At 40.3% G+C, this 25,672-nt stretch overlaps 1 protein-coding gene across 1 annotated transcript; it reads right to left on the minus strand.

Annotated features, from left to right (window-relative positions):
* On the minus strand, positions 1-25,344 carry LOC113126507 (immunoglobulin superfamily DCC subclass member 3). Its single transcript, XM_026300552.1, has 14 exons — positions 25,296-25,344; positions 18,295-18,600; positions 16,697-16,841; positions 15,954-16,084; positions 15,291-15,428; positions 15,032-15,190; positions 11,006-11,171; positions 9,434-9,684; positions 9,073-9,237; positions 8,270-8,458; positions 1,665-1,778; positions 1,334-1,457; positions 979-1,093; positions 1-103 (listed from the first exon to the last, which is right to left on the minus strand). The coding sequence occupies exons 1-14, from the start codon at positions 25,342-25,344 to the stop codon at positions 29-31; spliced, it is 2,127 nt and encodes a 708-aa protein (XP_026156337.1). The 3' UTR covers positions 1-28.
* Positions 25,345-25,672: the final 328 nt, after the last annotated feature.

Below are 25,672 nucleotides of genomic sequence, written 5' to 3' on the forward strand. Positions count from 1 at the left end.
GGGGGCTGATATTATTGACCAGTGGTAGTTAGCCAGTCACCGTGCCAGGCAAACCTGATGAGTGATGCTCAATGACAACTTGGCACTGTGCTGGGCAGATCGCCTGTCAGAAGAAGATTCACAACAACAAGACAACAAGGACACAAGAGAGAAAAAAGACAAAGAATGACTCATATATAAACTTATTCATGACATGCACAAGTGTAGCAATGTACCAATGAAATTACCCTTAGTTGTCCATTACATTACATGTTGAACCAATGTACCATTTTCTGTGCACACTAGTTTGACTGTAAGGTTTGATGGTCATTTAAAAAACATTGCTACCTGTGACCACTCCAGACCTTGAAGCACCATCGATGTCATTTTTTAAAAAAAACCTTTTGACATAACATGTGGTCCGGCTTGTACAGTTACTCACATTAAAGTCTTGTAATGCTTTGGACTCCTTGCTGGTGACTTACAAGCAAAACTGATAAATATTGTGGAGAAAATAAAATGTGATATCAACTGACTTCTCCAGGTTTGGTGGACTGTTTTTTTTTTTCTTCTGACCTCCAATTCTTCATTGTTGACAAGTTCTTATCAGATAGATAGATCATCCGATACAGAATAACAGCAGTGAGCTTCACCCAATACTTCAATAGGTCAGTATTTGCCAACAAGCTAATTGATGGGAAATTCCGAATACTGGCAGTTGCTTGCGTCAGTAATCCTCCATCAAATCAATATTGATTTACTCCTAGAAATGAAGCTGCTGCTGATCTTTGCTACTAAATCCTCAATAGTTTTTCCATCAATTAATTTGTGAATAATTGCAAAATCCACTTGCCAATCTATAGTATATTTGTTTTGTAAAATGGAATCAAGAACCTCCACTAAGACATATACTTGAAAATGTGACACAAAAGTGTATGAGTGAAAGAAGTGGTTGAATACTGTTGAACAGGTTGTGAGTAGCAGAGACTGAGTGACTACCTGAGGCAATGACTCCACTCTGGGGTGATTTGCTACATCTTTGGGGTTGCCATTTTGTCTTGTGTAGTCCCTTGGTAAAGACCAGCTGTCTTGAGTCCCTTTACTGCAAAACAGACTGTAAACAGGTTTCAATTAGTATTTTTATTATTGAGTACAGATTTTGCATAATTTTACAGTGGCAGAGCTAAAGAACAATTTATGAAAGTTGATCAGTGAAGTAGCCTGGTCCAGTTTATCAGTAAGTATGATACATCCTGTAATATAGTGGGTTATCATTTAACATAGTAATAATTGTAATAGTTACTCAAAAAACCAAAATTCCAGGAAAAAGCATGTACAGTGTAGTGGCAATTACCTGTGACGGTATCCAAAGATGAGGAAGAAAACACAGAAGATGATGCAGGCAGTGCCAATGTGGATGCCAATGACGATGCTGCCAAGGGATACCTCTCCATCTCTGCAGTGGCACAGACTGTTGCCTCCTGGGAATAAACACAGCACTAATGTACAGCATCCTCATGAAGAAAACTGAGCTTTGGCACATATTATATTTTCATATGTAAAATATGGGGTTAGAAATTAAAAATTGACCTTCTTAGGACTGTGCACTCTTTCACAACTTTCAACTTTCAGATGAACTCAGAGTATCTCCTGTTGCAGGACAGACACACTATAGTCATACTTACCAGCGCTTTGGTCACTCATGCCTTCCTCTGCTAGTGACACCAGTCTCTTGGAGCAGTCACTCTCTCCATTTCCATTGTAGGCCACTAGTTTAACTTCATACACTGCTCCTGGTTCTGAAACAAAGAGACCACAACATAAATTAGTCTTTTGCATTACATCTACTTGAAACCTACCTCACAGTCATGTGTCCTCTTGGCTTTCCAAATCACTCATACTTAGACATGCAATCTAAATCATATAAATCAAACAAATCAGAAGTTAACAGAAGAGGAGTTATTCATAAAAACTTAATAAAAATTAAGACCACTCCTCTTATTGAACAGAAAAACAGAACTGTCAAATGTGGATTATTAAATATTAGGTCCCTTTCTTCTAAATCTCTGTTAGTAAATGATTTGATAACTGATCACCAAATTGACCTACTTTATCTTACTGAAACCTGGTTACAGCAGGATGAATATGTCAGTCTGAATGAATCAACCCCCCTCAGTCATAAAAATTATCATGTTCCTCGAAGCACAGGTCGAGGTGGAGGAGTAGCTGCAATCTTCCAGTCAAACTTATTATTAAACTTTCATCCTCAGAACAGTTATAACTCATTTGAGAGCCTCACTCTTAGTCTCTCACATACAAACTGGAAAACACAAAAACCAGTTCTACTTGTCATTTTGTACCGTCCACCTGTTCCTTACTCAGAGTTTTTAACTGAATTCCCTGACTTTCTGTCTGATTTAGTGCTTAGATCAGATAAAGTCATTATAGTGGGAGATTTTAACATTCATGTAGATGTTGAAAATAACAGCCTCAGCATTGCATTTAATTCTATATTAGATTCAATTGGTTTCATTCAAAACGTTAATAAACCCACCCACTGTTTCAATCACACCCTTGATCTTGTTCTGACCTATGGCATCGAAATTGAACATCTAATAATTTTCCCCCCAAATCCTGTTTTGTCAGATCATTCTTTAATAACTTTCGAATTTAAAATGATGGATCATGCAGCGTCTGGAAGAAACTTCCACTACAGCAGATGTTTATCCGACAACGCTGTTAATAAATTTAAGAAAATGATTCCATCTTTATTTGCATCTATGCCAAGTATAAACATAATGGAGGGCAGCTGCCTTAATCCTACTCCCTACCAAATTGATCATGTTGTTGACAGCGCTGTAACCTCACTGCGTGAAACACTTGATTCTGTAGCCCCTCTGAAAAAGAAGTTAGTGAATCAGAGAAGACTAGCCCCATGGTATAATTTACATGTTCGTACCTTAAAGCAGGCATCACGAAGGCTGGAAAGGAAGTGGCGTTCCACAAACTTAGAGGAAATTTTTCTAGCCTGGAAAAACAGTCTACTAACATATAAAAAAGCTCTCCGTAAAGCCAGAACTGCATACTATTCATCACTAATAGAGGAAAATAAGAACAATCCCAGGTTTCTTTTCAGCACTGTAGCCAGGCTGACAAAAAGTCACAGCTCCGTTGAGCCCAGTGTTCCCTTAGCTCTCAGCAGTGATGAATTTATGAGTTTCTTTACAAATAAAATCACAACTATTAGAGATAAAATTCAGCAGATGCTTCCTATACCTGCAATAAATGAATCTTTTACTACAGTAGCTCTTGAATCATCTGTAGGACCTCAGTTATGTTTAGACTGCTTCTCTCCTATAGATCTCTCTGAATTTACATCAGTAGTTGCTTCATCGAAATCATCAACGTGTCTCTTGGACCCCATCCCGACTAGACTGCTTAAAGACACCCTGCCATTAATGAACTCATCTTTATTGGACTTGGTAAATTTATCTCTAGTATCAGGCTACGTACCACAGGCCTTTAAGACTGCAGTAATCAAACCTTTACTCAAAAAGCCTAGTCTTGATCCAGGAGTCTTGGCTAATTATAGACCAATATCCAACCTGCCATTTATTTCTAAAATCCTAGAAAAAGCTGTTGCTAAGCAGCTATCAGACCACTTACACAGGAATGAACTATTTGAAGATTTCCAATCAGGATTTAGAGCACATCATAGTACAGAAACAGCACTGTTGAAAGTTACCAACGATCTTCTCTTAGCCTCAGATAATGGACTTGTTTCGATACTTGTCCTCCTAGACCTTAGTGCAGCATTCGACACCATTGACCACAACATCTTATTACAGAGACTGGAGCATGTGATTGGTATCAGAGGAACAGCGTTAAAGTGGTTCCAATCCTATTTATCGGACAGATTCCAGTTTGTTCATGTCCATGATGAACCTTCCACACGAACAAAAGTTAGTTATGGAGTTCCACAAGGTTCTGTGCTAGGACCGATTCTGTTCACCCTGTACATGCTTCCTTTAGGATATATCATTAGGAAGCACTCTATTAATTACCACTGCTATGCGGATGACACTCAGTTATATCTATCTATTAAACCTGTTAACACAAACCAGTTAACCAGACTTCAAGCCTGTCTAACTGACATAAAGGCTTGGATGACCAGTAACTTTTTACTTTTAAACTCGGAGAAAACAGAAGTCATTATATTTGGGCCTAAAAATCTCAGAAATAACTTTTCTAAAATTATAGCTACTCTAGATGGCATAGCCCTGGCCTCCAGCACTACTGTAAAAAACCTTGGAGTTATTTTTGACCAGGTCATGTCCTTTAACTCACACATAAAACAAATTTCTAGAACTGCATTCTTTCACCTGCGCAACATTTCCAAAATTAGGATCATCCTGTCTCAAAATGATGCAGAAAAACTAGTCCATGCGTTTGTTTTCTCAAGGCTAGATTACTGTAACTCATTACTATCTGGATGTCCTAATATCTTAATAAAAAGCCTCCAATTAATCCAGAATGCCGCAGCCAGAGTCCTGACAGGAACTAGCAAGAGAGATCATATTTCTCATATATTGGCTTCTCTTCATTGGCTCCCTGTAAAATATAGAATAGAATTTAAAATCCTTCTTCTCACATACAAATCCCTTCATAATCAAGCTCCTTCATACCTTAAAGACCTCATAGTACCATATTATCCCAATAGACCACTTCGCTCTCAGAGTGCTGGCCTACTTGTGGTTCCCAGAGTTCTCAAAAGCAGAATGGGAGGCAGAGCCTTTAGCTATCAAGCTCCTCTCCTGTGGAACCAGCTCTCAGCCTGGGTTCAGGAGGCAGACACTCTCTGTACTTTTAAGGCTAGACTTAAAACCTTCCTCTTTGACAAAGCATATAGTTAGGGCTGGCTTCAGGCAACCCTGAACCATCCCTTAGTTAGTTATGCTGCTATAGGCCTAGACTGCCCGAGGACCATCGGTGCACTGAGCTCCCCTACCCTACCCCCCCCCCCCCCCTTCTCTCCCACCTCATGTATATTCCACCATTGAATGTTACTAACCTTGTGCTCTCTCTCTCCCCTAGTTTGTGCTCTCTCCCTCCCTCTCTCTCTCTCTCTCTCTGTACCTTCTGCAGGTGTCCCTGGTCCTGGAGCTGTTTATCGCTGATGTGCAGTTACTGGCCCCACCAACTTGCAGTGTCTATTTGTTGTTTATTTTTGCTGTTCTTTTCTCTCTGCTCTATCCACTCACCCCAACCGGTCGAGGCAGATGGCCGCCCAAACTGAGCCCGGTTCTGCTGGAGGTTTTTTTCTTCCGTTAAAGGGAGTTTTTTTCCTCTCCACTGTCGCCAAGTGCTTGCTCATAAGGGAATTGTTGGGTTTTTAGTTTTAGTTTTTGTAAAGTGCCTTGAGATGATTTGTATTGTGATTTGGCGCTATACAAATAAAATTGAATTGAATTGAATTGAATCTCCTATTAAATCAAATGGCCTGTTTTAAGCTGCTGGTCGTTGTTTCATTCTGTGAACTGAACTGACTCAATGAGTATGTGGCACCAACCCATTTAGCAGAAATTGCCATTATGTGTGCTCTGAGATGTGCAGGCCTATTAGCTTTGGGCTACTTGCTAACTGTTATTTGCTATTAGCAAGTAACAGAGTTCCCATCCGAACAGGGTGTTTGTAATTGCAAGTGATTTTAATCAAGCAAACCTGAAGACTGCTCCTCAAGCGTTACAAACATGCCCAGTGCCATACCAGAGAATGGAACTGTATGTACACCATACTGTACACTGTATGGTGTACAGTAACATCAAGCAGGGATTCAAAGCACCTCTCCCCATCTAGGCCAGTCGGACCACATCTCTCTCTTTCTATAAACAGCATACAAACCATTTGTCAGCTTGGTGAAACGAGTTAATAGAGTGATTCTAGTGTGGCCAGAGGGAGCATCTGAAAGCTTGTTTTGACCACACCGATTGGTCCATATTCAAGGATGATGACATTGACACGTACACCTCCATAGTGCTGTTTGTATAAGAAGCTGTATGGATGCTGTCACTACCACTAAACAGATCTGTATCTTTCCCAACATCAAGCCATTGATGACAAGAGACGTCAGACTTCTGCTTCAGGTCTGGTGAAGCACATCAGTACATTGTTGCCAGGTTGGAACTGAAGAAGGCCATCAGAGATGCCAAAGTGGCCTACAAAAGAAGGCTCAACGGCACATCTCAAACCAGAACAATAACATGAACCCACTCACCAACAACAGCGCTGCACTTGTTAAGGAGCTCAACATTTTCTTTGGCCACCATGAGGGAGAGACCGCACGGACAGCACCAGCACCAGCTACAAACAACCAGACATACTTGCTCATATCAACACATGGAAAGCAGTTGGCCCAGACGGTATGATTGGACGTGTCCTCAAAGACTGTGCCAGGAGTGTGGCTGAGGTCTTCAATTCAATTCAATTCTATTTGTATAGCACCAAATCACAATACAAATCATCTCAAGGCACTTTACAAAAACAATAATTCACATATATAGTCAACATATCTCTGTCACTGTGCTCTTTCCCCACCTGCTTTAAAACATCTGTAATAATGCCTCAATGGCTACAGACCAGTGGTATTAACACCAATCATTATGAAGTGCCTGGAGATTCTGGTGCTGAAACACATCAAGGCTGCTTTCCTAGTCACTCCCACCAGTATGCATATAGATCCTACAGATCAACAGATGATGCCCAATTCCACTGCACTCCCCAAGGCTGTTATTTGTGGGCTACAGTTTTGCTTTTAACACTATACTTCCCAGCAGGCTGTTTCACAAGATGTCTGACCTACAACATCTGCCTATGGACACTGGACTTTCTAACCAACTGGCTACAATTTGTTAGGCTGGGCCCCTTTCACCACTCCTCCATCCAGGCTCTCAGACCAGGAGCCCCACAAGGTTGTGTCCTGAGTCCCTTCCTGTACTCTTAGTACACACGACTGCATGCCCACCCACAACACCAATGTCATTGTCAAATTTGCAGATGACACAACAGTGGTGGGCTTGATCAGTGAAGACAGCTTACAGGGAGGAGGTTCAGAGGCTGCCTGACTGGTATGGTCTAGATAACCTGGCCTTGAACACCAAGAAAACCAAGGAAATTGATTTCCGAAAGAAAAACAATGATCACCAGCCTCTGGAAATAAATGGGGAAAGTGTGGAGAGGATGTCAACTTTCAAGTTCCTGGGCATACAGATTTTGCAGGATCTCACATGGACACACAACACAATCTGTCTGATCAGAAAAGCACAGCAGTGCCTTTACTTCCTGAGAGCTCTGAGGAAGATCAATTTGTCGCAGCACCTGCTGCTGCCCTACCATTGCTCTGTAGAAAGTGTCCTAATAGATGGCATCCTGGTGTGGTATGGCAGCAGCTCTGCAGCAGATAGAAAGGCCCTACAGAGAGTGATCAAAGCTGCACAACCTCCTCCCCTCCAACACACACACACACACACACCTATGCCTCGGAAGACATTTTCACCTCTTGCTGCCTGCAGAAAGCAACAACCATCCTGAAAGACCCATCCCACCCTGTCTGTTTGAGCTTTTGCCCTCAGCCAGGCACTACCGGACCATTGAAGGCTGGCCCTATCACACCATTAAAGCAACAACCACCAGGCTGTTGAAGTGTTTATCTCAGAGCCATCACCACATTGAACATTCACATGAAGGCTTCATAACTCATTTAAGGTGCAATGACTATATCCTTGTGTGCAATAAAATGTGCAATCATCTTGACTTTTTATGCTTACAATAAACAAAAACAATCTAATCTAATCTGATCTAATCTAATCTAATCTATTCTACTCTAATCTATTAGATGATGAACTGATCAGGTAAACGTCATGCAACACACTGCTACTTCAAACCGTCATATTGCTGTAGTAAAAAATGATCTTTGGCTGTTTATCCTTGTTGACCTCATTGAGTAGTGTATGTAACAATGATTATATCCATTGGGTATCATATCTGCTTCCTGATTGGATAAACTGACAAACAAAACCTGAAATGTGGCTAAATGAAGCGGCAGCAATACAATTTTACCAGAACATTTTTTTTGCAAATGTATTAGTGTGGAAGGACATTTTATTCTTCTTAGTATCATCTCTTTTTATTAGCTATTGTATTTTGACAATTCTAAAAAGTCTTAACCCTCTTCAGTGCCCTTTCCACATATGTCCTTAACATAAATTCAAACTTGTAATACACACACACTCACCCAGGTTAGAGACGGTGTGGGCGTTGACGTGACAAGGCAGCTGGATGGGTCCTTGGAAGTCAGAGTGGGGGACCCTGCGGTAGGAAAGCCTGAACCCCTCAGCCTTGCCAGCCTTGCTAGGGAGCTCCCAGAGGACCTGCATGGTGCTGGAGTTTACCACCTTGGTGAAGAAGGTGGGAGGAGTTGGCACTGGATGGAGAACAGACACAAAAAAAAAGAGAGTGATGAAAGATTTGAGCTGATAGAGAAAGAAATTATGTCCCCTAAGGAGACCTCTATAATCACAGCAGCAGCTGAAAGGAGGTGGATTTAACAAAGCAATGAACAAAAACAGGGAAAAAGTAAAACTATCTATTGAACCTATTGAAGGATGGAATTTTTCATTTTAAAGTTATTAAGTTTTACATTTGAATGATATTAATACATAGCTTTGTCATCATGCACATTTAAAATAAACTTAATATCACATTCTTGCACGAAACACACATTTTATGTATGGATCCTTTAAGTTTTGGATATCTCCAATATTAGTTGCCTTGATGGGCTCTTTAAAGATCAGATGGAACCCAATAGTATATAGCACATGCCATATGTGTGTATATGTATGTCATTCATGTAATCATTCCTAACATCCATACTGTCCATGAAGTGACCCTTCTTTCACTTCATGATTTGTAAATCTGTAAAATTCCCACATGATCTGTAACTCACAGAGGACAGAAGGTTTCAACAATCATTTAAATGAATCAGGAGATAGAGCAGAAGGGAAAATCCCTTGTTGGGTCAGTGTTTCATGTTCTTACCGCCCCCTAGTGTTGTAACCACTATAGTGTGGGATGGTTGGCTGGCTCCAAAAGGAGAGTATGCCTTTAGGTAAAGGGAGTAGGTAGTGGCTGCTTCCAGGTTGGTCACATCCTGTTGGAAGGTGCTTTTACTAATGGCTTCCTGCAGCTCCAGACTGTTGGGCTCTGGGCAACACACACACAGGACCAGAAAAATGTTGTCAAAATGTAGCCAAAATGTCCTCACCTTGACTGAAATATGCTCAAAATGGTACTCACAAAGATAGATTTTGATTGTATTCGAAATAAAAAGTTGTCTGTGAAGAATACATGGTATCTTTCTACAGAAGCAACTGACTGCATGTGTAGAGGTGCACCTCACCTCCTATCTTGCGGATGGCCAGAACATATCCAATGATGCTGTCGCTGATGTTAGAGGGTGGTGGGCTCCATATGATCTGCACAGCATTGGTGGACAGGGCGCTGGCTGCGAGGCCCTGCGGGGCGGCAGGCAGGTCTTTTGCCTGGGCCACTGCCAGACGGGCACTGGCCTGGTTGGTGCCGGCACTATTCTCTGCGATGCACTGGTAGATGGCCTCATCCTCCAAGGTGATACGGGTCAAAGCCAGAGTGCTGCATTGAAAATACTGCTGCATGAATTCAACTACTAACACCACTTCTTTTCTGTTACAACCACAATAACCATATTACGACTACTATGACTACTTCCTAATAATGAAAATACACACACAATAATACTTATACTATGAATGTATGAATTCTAATACTAATAGTAAAACAATGACTAAACAAATACTAAAGCTACTCCTACTATTCTTGCTCTTACTGCTGCTGTCTGTCCCAGAGTCCCACTACACTCACTCACTCACCGACTACTATTTCTGCAATTCAACGCTGGATTACCAACTATGTAAATTTCACAACTGTGCTGTGGGGGCATAGTGCTGTAGAGAGCTTCTGTATTTGAACCTGTGGCTCACAGGGGCCTTTTTGTGTGGTGTTCGCATGTTCTTCCCATGTCTGTATGGATTTACTCCTGGTGCTGTGGCTTTTTAGGTTAATTTGTGACTCTAAATTGTCTAAAGGTGTGAATGTGGCCACTTCTTTCTGAATTTTCAGCTGGGTTTGCCTCCATTCCCCCCATAACAGTCTACAGGACAAGCAGTAGACATCCTGTGTGACCAGGAGGATGAGGCCATCTACCTGGACAGGTCACCAATCCATCACAGGGCCACATAGAGGCAAACACTCACTGCTATGGGCAATTTAGAGTCACCAATCAACCTAACATGCATGTTTTTGGACTGTGGGAGGAAACCTGAGTATGGGGAGAACATGCAAACTCCACACAGAAAGGCCGGGTTTCCACCATGCTGCCCTCATCAGAAGACATTAAGTCTAACTGAATCTGACTGTGCAGTGCTGCAACCATGTGGCACCACTGTTAAATGCAAAGCTGAAAAAGGTCTCTGGTATATTAAACATGACTAGCACAGACTGGGCTTTTTATAGAAAATAAACTCTACATCTCAGGATACTGTCGTTTCAGATGAAGTTTGCCTATATGTGAATTTTTAAACTCTAATGCTAACCTGACCTCTGTGTTATACATCTCTCATTCCATGTCTTTGCTTTTAGTTAAACTGTCTTCACTTGTCTTCCCTTTGCCATATCCACTGCTTGCTTTTAAATCCATCTCAACACCTGTTAGTACGAGTTACTTTTTGAAGGTCACATGACTTTTTAATCTACATTTGAAAAAGTCAGATTTCAGGATTTTTTTGTTTAAAATGATTATGGTTACATTCTAAGGTTCTTTCAGTGATGTGACTGTCCATGCTATGAGTACAGAGCTAAGAATATAGTCAGTGATTATTAAATGAAATGACAAAATAGTACAGTTTTAGCCCATAACATCATTGCTATCACCTACCTGTTGTGGTTGGTCAACTTGACATTTTCTCCAGGCATCAGCACCTTGCCATTCCTTAGCCAGATGAGGTGAGGCTTGGGTACGCCCTGGGCCACACAGGTGAACACAGCACTGCCCCCTGCTGGTTTGGACACGGACTGCGGCCACTGCAGAAACTCAGGAGGAGCTGAAGAGAAATAGAAAGGGTGAAGGCACAGTCAACAAGAATCCTAACACCAAATACATAGATATTTATCAGTGATTACATTGTAATTTTAACTAATAGAATTAATTGCTAAAATAAAAAGCAGTGTAAGGTAAAACAAAAGTCCTTTTTCATGGCAAGTTCAGTGGGCTCCAGTAGGTTCCACTAGGTAAGTAGGGACCTACTGAGTCTTATAAGAAAACGAGCTACTGAACAGCATAATAACATTCCAAACGGGTGCAGGATGCTGTAAGACAATGTACACTACATATACTAATCCTAACCAAGCTCAGTTTTCTCAAGTTATTTTCAGAATGGGCATTAAGCTATTCAACAATAAGCCCTTAAACACTGCTAGCCACTCACCACAAGTTTTAGGCCTCACTGTACCCAACTATGTCTAGTCAATTCAGTTTGCCACAGGTGGATTTCTTCTAGACACATTTCAAGAAAAAAAAAACAGGATGCACTTATCTAGTAAAATGACTCAGTATTCTTCTTCTTATTCTTATTATTATGACAGTATATGGTGGGACTCCTTCAACCTAAGAAAAATATAGCCTACTTTATGTCTTTTGTCCCTACCTTCAAAGCCCATGCACCTGGCAGGGAATGGACCTTTGCATGGTTACAGTCATGGAACTTTTATGGCTTGGTTAAATTTAGGCACAAACACTACTGGGTTAGGTTTAGGAAGAGATCCTGGTTTAGATTAAAGTTTAATTAAAGTTTAAAGATTAAGATTACCATCACTAAAATGAAAGGTTAAAGTTTCTTTGTTATCATTTGTTATCATGGTTACAATAGCAAACAGAGTTAAGGTTATGGATAAAAAACAATGTTGCACACTGAACACCAGTCTCCTGAGGGGAAGTCCTGTGCTGTCTATATTGTATATCACCAAACTTCTCCCTTTACTTGTGTCATAATTACTAGTGCCACTAGAGGTCACCTAACTATAACATAAGTCCATACTGGTCATGGCAATGACATATGGACTTGATTTTTACAGGACAGTCTTGCTGCAATATAGGCAGTGATCCTTAAACCGTAAAGCCACTCCCCACTTCAGCCTACACGGCATCTCATCTATTGACCTTACACCCACTCACTAACACTCCACAACCCTCAGTGTTAGCAAGATGACCATTACAATAAGGACACATGCATCACTTGACTCAGGGATCTGTCAGACCATTTTGATTAAAACCAGTTTATCTGAGCCAAAACTAACCTATAAAGGAAACCACAGAAGTAACAATGACTTCTTACATCTTAGGGGGCAAAGCTGTCCACCCCTCATCTTTTCTGCATCTTAAGCTGACAGAGTTCATCACTCAATCCATTTGATAAGTGATTCTGTTGGCCTTGAGTTTCTTTTTTTTTGCAGCCTGCCTGGAGGACCCATGCATCGGGCCACAGTTTGGACAGGTACTGACCATAGTGAGATTTACATATGTGTGTGAGTCATAGAAGAATTAGGTAGAAAATTAGGTAGTAGTTACTGTATTGTATATACAAATTTATAATCATTTCACGCCATTTAAACCCAGTCACATTTTCATTCATCTTTAAAAACTTACAGAAAGTCTCCACATTTGTTGAATGATATGTTTACTTGTAAACATATAATGTGTGTTTCTGCGAATACTCAGTTTACCTCATGCATATTGACTATCTGTTGTTTATGTACAGCGCCACTAAATAAAAATATTCTCTTACAAATCAGCACAGTGTTTTAAATTTAGGTAGCTATGTTATCAGTAGAATTTTTCTGAACTACCATAAGAAAACATACCTAATAAGCAGAATAGGTGGTTTCAGAGTGTTACAATATTTTCCATGAAATATTATTTGATTAATATTATTAATGCGATATTGGATTATGTGGATAAATCTACATTAGGTACAATACAGAAAGTGGACTAGATTATATTTTACTGTGGGAAAGCTGATGTTAGTATAAAATGTGAGAAGTAGACCAAAGCCCATCTGCATGATAAAAGATCTTGATCTCATCTCATCTGGGAAATGTGTGCAGAAATAAGGAAGAAGGAGGGAGAGAAGGAGGGACAAACCTATTTAATACAATATTCTCCATAATGGGTGGCTATCCTTTGTGTTTCCCTACACCCTGGTTGCCCTCACACCTCTGCTGGGATACTATCTATCTTCCAGCCATCACAAATTAACCGAGACCACGCTTCTTTTCTCCCACCACCTCCCTATCTTTCTGTCCTCCTCCCTCACGCCAACTGTTCTGGGCAACAGACAGATGCCCTGAATCCTCCTGTCAATGCCAAGGGTCAGGGGTCAGAGGTCATCCTTTATCCCCCCTCCTTTTTGTCTCTCTGCATGCTGTGCTCTTTCTTCCTCCATTGTGACCATGACCATGGTCACACATATATGCCTTCACATTGCAAACACAGACAGCAGCCAGGCTCACTCATACACACTGAACTGGACTTTATCTGAATGATGATCACATTCATTCATTAATTCTTCACTGTGGGACGTCACAAGTCTCCATATGTGAACGTCCATGTATATAACCTTTATAACTGAAATGATTGACTTGGCTGTCACAGAACTGGACAGCCATTTTCCAACAGAGTTTTGTCTGTCTGGAACTATTTATCCAAAAACTAATCTTGCAAAATTTTAAACATATTCCAAAATTCAAATATTTTTGATCATCATATATAATATACAATACAATTTTCACATATTTATTTGAACAGAATTAATATTTTCCTGCAATGACCCAGTCTATAATCTCAGCCTTATTCTACCACAGTTTTAAGTTATAATGTGTATATTCTGCTCTGCTGCAGAATAATGAGGACATTTCAGTCACATTGTGGGTGGTCATGTTACCAAATGACCAAATCTTAAAGCTCTTTGTTTTCTCTCAACCCTAAAAAGACATTAAACTGATCAATAAATTAATGAATATATTAGAGATCAGCCTCTTCTCCCTTCCACAACATCAAAACCTTTTCCAATAACTATGGGAGCATGACAGGACTTATTGATTGTTCCAGTCAGATTCAGACACAGCAGGACCAGTGGAATTAATGAATGATTATAAACACCAGATTAACACCAGTGAGATTATAGTAAATCTAATAAAATATCCTCAGTTCTTTTCTTTTGACTTATTGTTTACGCCAGGTGTTTGAAGTCATGCATGTAGAGGACACAGGATGTACTATAATTTTTTTCGGTCACTGAGTCTGTATTTAAGGGTAAAAAGTTCACGTTATTCATATTCATAACTATTTTCATTTCAAATGAAGAACCAAGCAATGACATGGCATTAGTGTGCCTTTGATGGCTTGCTGGATTGTGTTAGGGGGTCACTGTTGCATTAGTACTGTAATTTATATTAAATGCCTTGTGACCATTCTGACTATAAAGAGTCTCTTACAAATCCCCCTTCATGTTTCTGAAACCTGCGCAGCCCTCTCATGTTCAGGTTGCCAGCTGGTCTGGCCTCAGGATGGCCAAATTAAAACACAGCTAATGATAGTGTGAAATATAAATAAGCTGACTGTATAGACACTGCACACCAAAAAATTACATTTTAACACCCCAGTGACAGTGCAATGCATTTCTCAGGTTTTCTCAATAAAATTTTCACAAAGTTAAAGATCTTAACTCTGCACAATACCCAGAAAGGTGATAACTTATAACAATGTTCTCACCCAGTGTGGATATGATAGCAAAGAGCTATATTTTTAGGCCAGGACTGTTCCTTGTCTGTAAAGATCTACTAGGTCAGCTCAGAATGAAGTGCTTTGCTCAAGAACACTTCAGCAATAGTCTCCGTAGAGCCTCACCTTGCACCACAAGTTGTCCCAGTGCAGTTCGTCTCATTCTTGTGCCAGGCCGGTTGGCAGCACACACATACACACCAGAGTGTTGCAGGGAAACATCTGAGATCATCAGGTTTCCTGTCCCCAGGACCTGGATACCTTCCACTCCAATGGAGCGTCCATCTGACACAGACACAGGGATTGTTTGTGAAATTAAACTGAAACCATCCTGCATATTATTACCCAATCCTCCTTCTGTCACTATTCCCTATTGGTACAATACCTAGCCTGCTCCAGGAAACAATGGGTCTTGGGTTTCCTGTGGCGATGCACTCGAGGATGGCCGTCTGATGGACAGTGATGGTCAGGTTCTGGGGTCCTGACAGGATGACTGGCTCTTTGTAGATTCTTGGAGTGCCACCTGAAAAGATGACGAATATAAAAAGTGAGGTAGGCTACTGGTTATATATGTTCATACACTTCACACACTATTATTGCTCAGCAAAATAGGCATGAGATGAATGAATGAATGAAACTGAACTAACACTAACTTCTTTACCAGACCATAAAAATGTGTCCACATAATTTCATTGGTTCCACAGTTTATGCAGCTTGTTTAGTGTTGAACTCCAAATGTCAAGTGCCAAACTGAGCTTGTGAAAGGAAACCTCAGTACCCAAAGAAACCCCACGCAAGCACAGGGAGAACATGCAAACTCCACACAGAATGGTCCCTGTTGGGTTTCTAACCAGGAACCTTCTTGCTGTTAGACAACAGTGTTAATCCTCAAGCCACTATGCTGCCCTAAAGTCCTATCCCTATATTTTAATATCTAAACTGTAGGCATACATATTAACAGCCAGAGAAAACAGACCTCCTAAACATTGGTCACTCCACAGAGGTTTTCCTCTAGTTGCTTGTATGCTAAATGTGTGTGTGCGCCTACCAGTAACATTGAGTGTGGCCTCATGACTATAGCGAGTGTTGGCTGGGTTGGTGGCCACACATCGGAAAACCCCAGCATCTGCTTTCTGTACACCTGTCACCTGCAGAATACCCATTGGGAGAAGAGTGTACCTGGACAGGGAGGTTACGGTGCAGATAAGACACTGAACAAATTTATGATGACAAACAAATATACTATAAACACTTTATACTAAAAAATACTTTACTAGTAAAGTAAATACTACTAATAATAAAAAATGTAATTATTAATAAATTAATATATTTCTACATTAGAAATGCTTGTCCATTTTAACCTAAATTAACCGATTTAAATTTAAAAAGTAATATTCCTAAACCAGCACACAGGACATTCATGTCAGTTTTGCAAAAGCACATTTCAATATACTGCCTGACAGTATCTTATTTTTCTTAAAATTGTTTTACTTTATAAAAATTCTTATAAAATCGGAGTGATTAGAACAGTGGACAGCTGGATTATGTTGCAGGAAGGACTGATGTTTGGATGATTTTAGGCTTGACTTTGAAGAACTGATAAAAAAGGTGGGGCACAATTTTCTACTGATCCGAGTAAAGAAATATATGAAAGCTGTCACATAATTTATTTTATGATATACTGTTTATTTCCATTTGACTTCTATAACAGCTGAAGGCCCTATGTACCCACCACAGTACTTGCTGTCCAGTATAGTCATACATGTTTAGTCTATGTGTATGTGGTGTTACCTGTTATCAGTTGTGTTGAGTGGTGCTCTGTCCTTCTCCCAGGTGATGGTGGCCTCAGGTACTCCATTAATCTGACACTGGAAACGTGCGACTCCAGCCTCATACACAGACATAGACACTGGGTGGGTGTGGAACTTAGGAAGAGCTGAGGAGCAAATCAGACAAAGGTCACCCTTGATGATGGAAATATCAGAAAAGGATGTTGTGTGGAAACACTGAGGTGACATTACTAATTCTTCACCTGAAGATCACTTTACTAATCATGATTAGCACTTTCTAACCATTGAAAACACCAGGTTTATGTGAGCACAAAACCTAATCATTCTAATATATTTTTTTTTAAAATATCACTATTCATATAATTATGATTTACTGCAAACATGCAAGAGTTTGGTGGAGATGATATGTACGTCCTGTTTTCTCTTTTTCAACTTCCTGGCAACTTTGCTAACTTTGCCGAAGATGATGATTGTGGAGATTTTTCCATCCAACTGGTTACTTTAATTGAAACTGTTTTATTAGTTACTGTTCTGTGTTATGTAACCATAAATGTAGCATAAAGCATAGTTTTAGGTTGGAGTAGAATTATTTTATCTGTCTTATAATCCATTCAATTACTACAGCATGTGTAATCATTGTCATGCTTTTGTCAACCTTTGCAACCTGAAATCATGACATAATCTTTATGGGTGCATTTTTCTAAACAGTCACGACTTGACCATATCTTTTCAGGACTTCATACATGTACATGCACACAAACACACACATGGATCCTCACCTTTAACATTCTACCTAAATGTCAAGCAGCAACTCCTACCCTAAACATAACCAAAACTAAAACTGAGCTCTAAACCCAGGTCTGAACCCTGTAACTGCCCTTTGAAGGTGTGTGAGAACATGATGTGGTTAATATGTCCTTACTCCCATGGTATAAAACTGGTAATCACTGCGATATAAGCCATACAAGTTACACACACACATTCACAGAAGAATCCTAATACCCTAGTGACCATAATCAATGAGAATGTATACTGGAAGGATCTACAAATGCATAGAAACCCATTGCATTGAACTAAGACCAAATGCCAGAGGAGGGTAGGACTGGAAAGTGTGTAGCCTTCACATCTAAACCATTATTATGCTATGTGATTACCTGTATTTTGTATTTGTTCCTTTATCAATGGTACACCATATTAATGTTTATATTAACCCTTAGGAGTCTGCCATCATGCCAGCATGATCAAATCACGACACTCCACCGGGCCTAGACTTCTAAGGGTTAAATGTTATAAAGCAAATCATGTGTTATTATAACTTTGAATTTATAGTTAATAGTTTTGTCTGTCTGTCTACCAGAGTTTCTCTACCTAAATTTGGCTAGTATTATGGAGATGGCATTAGGTCTTTATCTCAACAATGAAGATTTACATAAAATATAATTCAGTTGTGTGAGAATCTAAATAATAAAAAACTTTTATCATTTCTGGTGTCTTGTCAACATTTTTGACAGAAATATGTATTGGGGAACTCAATTGGGGAACTACTGGGGTATTATAGAAAGTAGATATTGTGTGTTCTGTGTACTGTCAAACACTTACATGCCAGGAGGATTTTGGCCTTGCGGCTGACCAGCATGCCATAACGATTTTGGGCAGCACAGTCGTACTCGCCCATATCTGCATCGTTCCCTTCTTTGCGTTTCTGGAAGCTCTGGATGAACAGTGTACCATTCGCCAGTACCTGAACTCGTGGGCTGGTGGGTAAAGGCACTCCATTTTTACGCCACGTAACAGTGATGGGTTCCTCGCCCTGCACCTGACAGTCTAGCATGAGTGGACGATCCCTCACTGCAATCACATCACTGGGCTCCAGCAAGAAGGCCAGCTCTGAGGCCAAACAATTACCTGCATATAATAGGAAAGATGAAGGTAATGAAAATTATGGTGAAATGCAACCAATTATTCATCTGAAACTCACAAATATCCTAAGATCCATGAGAAAATACCACAATTGCCTGAAAAAAAACAAAAAATCTTACTGGACACAAAAATGCAGTTAGTTTTACACCTAATATTGATTACTGAAGATAAGCCACAAAGGACGCTGAATGCCAAAGAGCCATCCAGCCAGAGAGGGCAACAACACTGTTAAAGTTGAGGAAGACAAGGCAGGAAAAGGTTGCTGGGTTCAAGTTAAGAGAGTCTCTTTCGAAGCAAGAGCCAATTGTGACAATAGTGTTGTGACTATGCTTATGTGCACCCAACCCCCAGTAACCTCTGTAAAAACTCTCATCAGCCACCATGCATCTAAGGGCACCATCTGCTCCTTCTTATGCATACCCTCCACCCCTCCCATCTCGATCTGTCCTTTCAGATCCGTTGCTGAGGTGACTTTCCCATGCCACCAGGTCTCTCTTCATCAGCCCTGTCCTCTCTCCACCATGACCTTGGTGACACTCTCGGGCTTTTTCATTTTCCTTCAGTCTTTTTTGGTGCTAATGTCCTCATAATCAAAGCGGCTTAAACTCATGCATTAGCTTGCCATCTGTGAAACAGTAACAATTGCACTTGCACTTGAACCTGCACAATGCCTTATCAGTGTCACTGTGGAACCAAATGCCCCTTTACTTCCACTCAGCTGTTCCACTAAGCATTACATCCCAACAGTAACTTGCAGGTGAACCTGACTTTGAATTGTCTTCAGTCATTTGTTTGTTTTTGTTGCCAGTGATGTTAATATTCCCCTCTAAACATCATGTTGAACATCATTGTCAGCACACATTTATATGCTTTTTGTTATTAGTTTTTAATCAAATCTAAAATTAAGATATCCCCTTCACCACCATACTTTGGAATTTGATTTAGGCTCCTCACAGCATTAAAAACTTGGGTAAAACATTTCAAGTGTAACGTGTCCACAGTGACAAGGACACTATAAACATGTTACTGTTGAATTTGATATCTCAAAATTAACATAGAGAGACTAAATGCCACTATTGCGAAGATATTTAACAAATTCACTACACACCATATCTTACATACACATATGCAAATAAAGAAAATCACTGTAGAGGAAAGAGCAATAAAGTATACTCAAATAAAACTGCCTTCTGTTGGCTACACCTGCCAAGTCCTCAACACGATAGACTGAAGTGTCACACATTGCATATACATATCACAGTTGTGGCTATTTTGACATTATAATGTTCAGCTGTGTAACAGCATGATGATTAGTGGTTAGCACTGTTGCCTCACAGCAAGAGGGTTCCTGGTTAGAAACCCAGCAGAGGCCTTTCTGTGTGGAGTTTGCATGTTCTCCCTGTGCTTGTGTGGGTTTTCTCCAGGTACTCTGGTTTCCTCCCACAGTCCAAAAACATGTATGTCAGGTTGATTGGTGACTCTAAATTGCCCATAGGAGTGAGTGTGAGTGTGTGAGGTTGTTTGTCTCTATGTGGCCCTGTGATGGACTGGGGACCTGTCCAGGGTGTACCCCTGCCTTTCACCCAAAGAGAGCCGGGATAGGCTCTAGCAGATCCTTGTGACCCTAAATAGGAATAAGCACATATAGGTGATGAATGGATGGATTTTCAGTTGTGACTCCACTGTGTATGTGTTTTGTTGACAAGCTAGTTGATGAAGTAACTTTGAGATTTTATGACAGCCCATTAAAATATAGACCTTTACCTGCAGTGGAGTTTACAACCTGAAAACCAGACCTGTCCGCCCTACTCATGATTTCTATTACTGGCTTTATGTGTCACATAAACAAATGAACGTCTGTTGTCTCTCTAAAACAAGATCTTCTATCCAGCAGATGAATCCAACAGAAAGGATTGTGTGTCTTGCTGGTCATCTGCATCTGGATGTGCTGATATAGCCCTGGATACCCTCAAGTCTCCCATCCTTCAAATCCAGTAATGAAATTCAGGGTTCCCAAGGGGCGGCTTGCATTGCATTCTGTGGCCATGGTTACATACTGTGAGGCCTAAAAGGCTTGAATCTCTGATGCAGGAGAGTATATAAATGGGGGTGGGGAGGAGGGAGAGGCAGAGAGTCATAGTGTGGAAGGTGTATATAAAGAAGGTTATGTCATAGCAAGACTCTGGTTTATTGGTTTATAAAACACTATGGCAGATTAACATGTGCTTTGTTTCTACTATACACGCTAAGCACCATAATGTCTACATACTAGGCATGTGGTTGCGAACACACTGAAATATGACTTTTAAAGACTGCTTGTTCATACACTATGTATTGTTTTTGTATTTAAATATTATCTTATCTCATCTCTTTAAAAGCCTCAGTGAAACACAACTCAACATAAGAAGAAGCTAATGTAAGAAGCTAATATAAGTTAAGGCCATATACGTATAAGGCATGTGAGGCAATGTAATGTAATGGAAGGTAACTGAAAACAGTGTAGGCTATGAAATACTGTATAACAATGTGAAAAATGGAAAAGAGTATAACAGGATGTTTTTGAAACATTAATCCACTGCATGTTTTCTTGTGACCAAGCAATATAAAAACTAACTTTAGGTAAAAAGGAAATGATTACTACTGCAGCAATATTTAAATGAAGTAAAAGTTTATTGCTTGTTTGTCAAGAGGCTCTTTATTGGTGATTTATGTATTTCTTCTACATACAGTAACTGCTTTCTGCTGGCTAGAGAGCTCAGGGACAACAACAATACAAAACTTGTTTTCAGCTTTTCAGAAGCTCATCCTGCAAGTTTCTGTAGACACTGAACAACAGTGCATCTGGTCTTATTTGTTTACAGTCTCTCTGCATCAAGATGGATGAAGATGACAGATGATGTTTCAGGATTAAAGAAACAATGTTTGAGGCAACACCAAACAGGTGGAGGTAAATCTATGCAAGTTACAAGCTGAACCTGCATGGGGTGTGATTAAGTGTATCACATTTAAAATGTTTTCGATTCAGTGGTGGCACTATAATGAGATTTTTTGTTGATCAGCAACCCCCCACACTAGCGCCTTGTGCTTGTGGCTCTGATCCCCTCAGGGGTCATGGGAGAGTCAAAGGTGAGCACGATGGATGTGTAGATTAGGGTTGGCGGCAGCTTGTGTCCAGCCCAAGCCACTCTCCCAGTCCTCTGCTGCTATTGTTTAATGGGACTGCTGGCCCTGAATGTCACAGATTTCTGTCCACTCCCCACCGTATATATTGTGATCACCATATACAAATCTTTTCATCAGTGTCTTTTCCTTTACCCTCTCTTTATACAGCTTTATACATTGCTGTTTGAAAGCCTGCTTTGTGGGGTTGCATGGATATGAGCTAGGAATGACAATTGGAATGAAACAGAAATATTTGTAATTAATCCTTTGTAAGGATTAGTGCTTAGAAGATTGGGGCTTTAATAGTTAGGGTTACGGTTGGAGCTTTGTATGTTATGGATTCATTGTATGTATTTGTAGATAAATTAGAGCAAATGCTTGATAACTGTTTTCTTTATCCTTCAATTAAATGATGCAGACACATTTCAACCAACACCAAAGACACTGTATAGTGAGATTGGTACCCAGCTCTTTTCACTGAACTTCATTTAATTTTGTAAATATGATGACGACGATATGCCACTATGTTTGCATTAATAATGCATTAACTAGCAGTGGCCTCAGGGGTCCTGGGCCCAGGATGTTCCATCTGATTTGAGGGTTTATTTCTAATGGTCAGTGCAGATTTAATAAGCCCAGTCCAAAACAGGGTACCCAGCAGTCATGTGGATCAATAAGCAATAATCTGTAATGTGATGGAGAGGAGGCCTCACAGGATGGATGCAGCAAATGGTCTGTAACCAAATGGAAAAATAAAAGTAGTAGTTACAGGCTTTTAGACAGTACCATTGCTGCTAATTATACAAGATGACTGAATACTTCACCAGTTACTAACAAAGTTACTAACAAAAAGCTTTGTTGCAAATGTTTACAAACTTACAAGGTGTTTATTACAAAAACACCTGGTGCTGATCCAGTCATGGCTGAACACCTGCTAAGTGATTAGGTGTCCATCTTATTTACTCCTATTTATCCATGTGCAATGTAGACATACTGAAATTCTATAAAACCTTATGTCAGCTTTCAGTGCTTATTGGTAATTTAAGGGGTCTTGTTCCCTCCAGCGCATATTGTTGAAGCATTGTTTACTGTGTGTATATGTGTGTGTGTGTGTTTGTGTTTTGGATGTGGTGAAGGCTCGGTAGATCAGTGCAGTGCTGTTTGTGTATGTTTGGTCACGGTAGGCAATGTTCCTCTTCTGTTTATTCCAAGAACACCTGGACTGTCTGTTTAATGCCACTGAGCTTTTGTTACATATGGCTAAGAGTTACATTGCAGTAAGTCATCAGGCTTACTGCTGATGGCCACTTTAGAGCTGTGAGATCAGCTACTGTCTATGTGTATCCTTGAACTTGATGAACTACTTTAACCAATTAAAGGACAGGTTGACAATCTGTTAGATAGTCAGATGCCCATATTAACAATGGTTATTGTAATCAAGTCTACCAGAGACATTCATAATGCACTTTGAGTGTAAGAGATGAAGGTCAAACTGCGGTCTGGTATCACCGTATTTCACATGGTTACACATCATCATTGTGGGAGCTACTTAGCAGAACCTCAGTGTTCCTTCTGGGTTAGGCTTCTCAAAGCAACCCGTGATCATTGCTGGTGTTTGATGGTCAAGAAGTCATTCAATCCTTCAAAATTTTATGATAAGTTCTCATGCTGGTCAAGCTGGTTGCAAAGTTATACTTTCTAACCAGCATGTTAACCAACTGGAAATTTAGCAATTAATGAAGTTACTAGAATGATCAAAGTAAAACTACTGGTGAAGTTTTGTATTTATATTTAACACATAATGCCTGGTCAGGCACTGGGTCACCAGGAGCTGCTTAGGTATGTTTCGATTGTCAACAGCTCAGTGGAACTGAAGCTACAGCCATTAAGCCACTAAAGATTTGACAGAATTCACAGCAAAACCAATAAATAACGACGCACTTTAGATAGGTTCACTGTATTAAAGTTCACAAATGCCACAACCACCTGGGAACACATCATATAGTCAGGTTAATATTGGATGAGGGTCCTCTATAAAAACTCTTTATAACTGTACTGTTACATGGCTCAAATCATGTTAGCATTAGGCTAAACTGTCCACAGATTGAGATGTTAGCCTGTTTTCTGTCACACCACAGGAAATGTCAGCCATCGCAGGCCCTTTGTGTCCCTGCTGTGAAATAAACTAAAGGGTGTACTTGCCACCTACTCTATTGTGAACAGAATGTGTGTGTGAACCTGAGTGAGGAGCATGGATGGGGGGAGGCGTGTTATCAGGGACATGGTCATGTGCAGCTGTTGTGGGTTTACCCTGAACGCACATATATTTAATAAGGTCTCAATCTGAGTGCAGACTGGGGCAGTGTTATGGAAATGAGGCTGTGAGGATCAGGTCACTGAAGACTGAGGGCTTGAGGTCCTATTGTGTCCCCCACCACCCAGCCACCACCACCACGGGCTGCTCAACTGACCAGGACAACCCACAGCCCTACCCCCTCCTACAGGTCAGAGGTGACTGACTCTAACTCCTCACTGCGGTCAGAGCAGAACCCCCACACTGTCTGCACTCCCCCTTCCCATGCAAAGGTTTTCTAAAACATGTTGCCTTCCTCAACTTCATGGATTCGATACTTTTACTTTTCTCTAGGGGTTTCAACTGCATTTCGCAGTTTTCCTCAGCAGATGAGGTTTTCTTAATTACAATACCAAAAAAAAGGAGTGAGTAGAAATTATGTTATATATGTCCAACAAAACAACATAATAGCAAGTGAATTTGCATATTTTTTAGTATTTTTCATTATAACCATTTTGAATGGGCTGTGAGGCATTTTGCATTTATATACTATACTGTTTTACATTTTTGTTTACATTTGTTATTAATGTTCATTCTCAATCTTGAGTATTTTGATGATAAATTCTTATCAGAGGGTGTTTCTCAGGAGATTCTCAGTCATCCAGGTATGTAGAAGTCATGGAGTCTTGGCAACCAGACTTCTAGTTTTTAGGTTGAAACATTTCAATACTCATCCAAGAAGCTCCATCAGTCTAAGACAAAGCTGGTATGGAACCTTCAATTTTACCTTTATCAGAGGTTGGTTTCACTCCACCCCTAGCCCAAAGAGGCTCATTACGTGAGCTATATAAATCAGGTGAGAGGTGTTAGACTCACACTCCTGAGTTGGGTTGATTTCACACCTGGTCTGAATATACTCATTAGGTGAACAAAAGAAATGAGCTCAGGTGAGGGTCGTTAGGATCTAATGGTGGACTCATGTGACCCTCTCTGATTCACCAAGAGTGTGTCCTCCCTGGAAGACATTTGATTTGTTCCTTAATTTCCTGGGAACAGATGAAAGGGCAGCCTGGCAGCCTCCACCCCTGTTAAGGGAGGGTTTTTCCACTTGGACATATATAGCTATATAGCTTGACATATAAGTCAAATCAGCAACAGAGACATAGGTCCAACTTGTTCAACACGTGAACTAAACTATTGCATTTGTAAGCTAAATAGTACTTACTCAAATAGTAGAAAGTTGACAAGCAAGTGAGAAAGATTCTTGGTTTCATTTTGGTTTTCTTCACTCCAACCTCCTCAGTCAAGCCTTCTTGCCCTCTGAATACTCAAAAAGCAGTAACACAAAAAAAGTAATCCAAATGGACAAACGTCTTCTGAATCTTCTTTGGTAATAAAGCTAAAATGAATTTTGTTTTTATTAAAGCATTGTTTTTCTTTTGTTTCCCTGGTCCAGCGTTTGGCTCAAGGAAGGCTGCCGGTCATATCCAAAGCTACTCTGAGAACAGAGCAAGGATGACACCTCAGTCCAGGCAGATTTCATTAGTTATTCAGTGTCATTGTTGTTGTTGTTAGTTTTCTTCCAACCAATCGCTACCCCAA

The sequence above is a fragment of the Mastacembelus armatus genome, chromosome 11 (assembly GCF_900324485.2).
Source record: "Mastacembelus armatus chromosome 11, fMasArm1.2, whole genome shotgun sequence".
Classification (NCBI taxonomy): domain Eukaryota; kingdom Metazoa; phylum Chordata; class Actinopteri; order Synbranchiformes; family Mastacembelidae; genus Mastacembelus; species Mastacembelus armatus.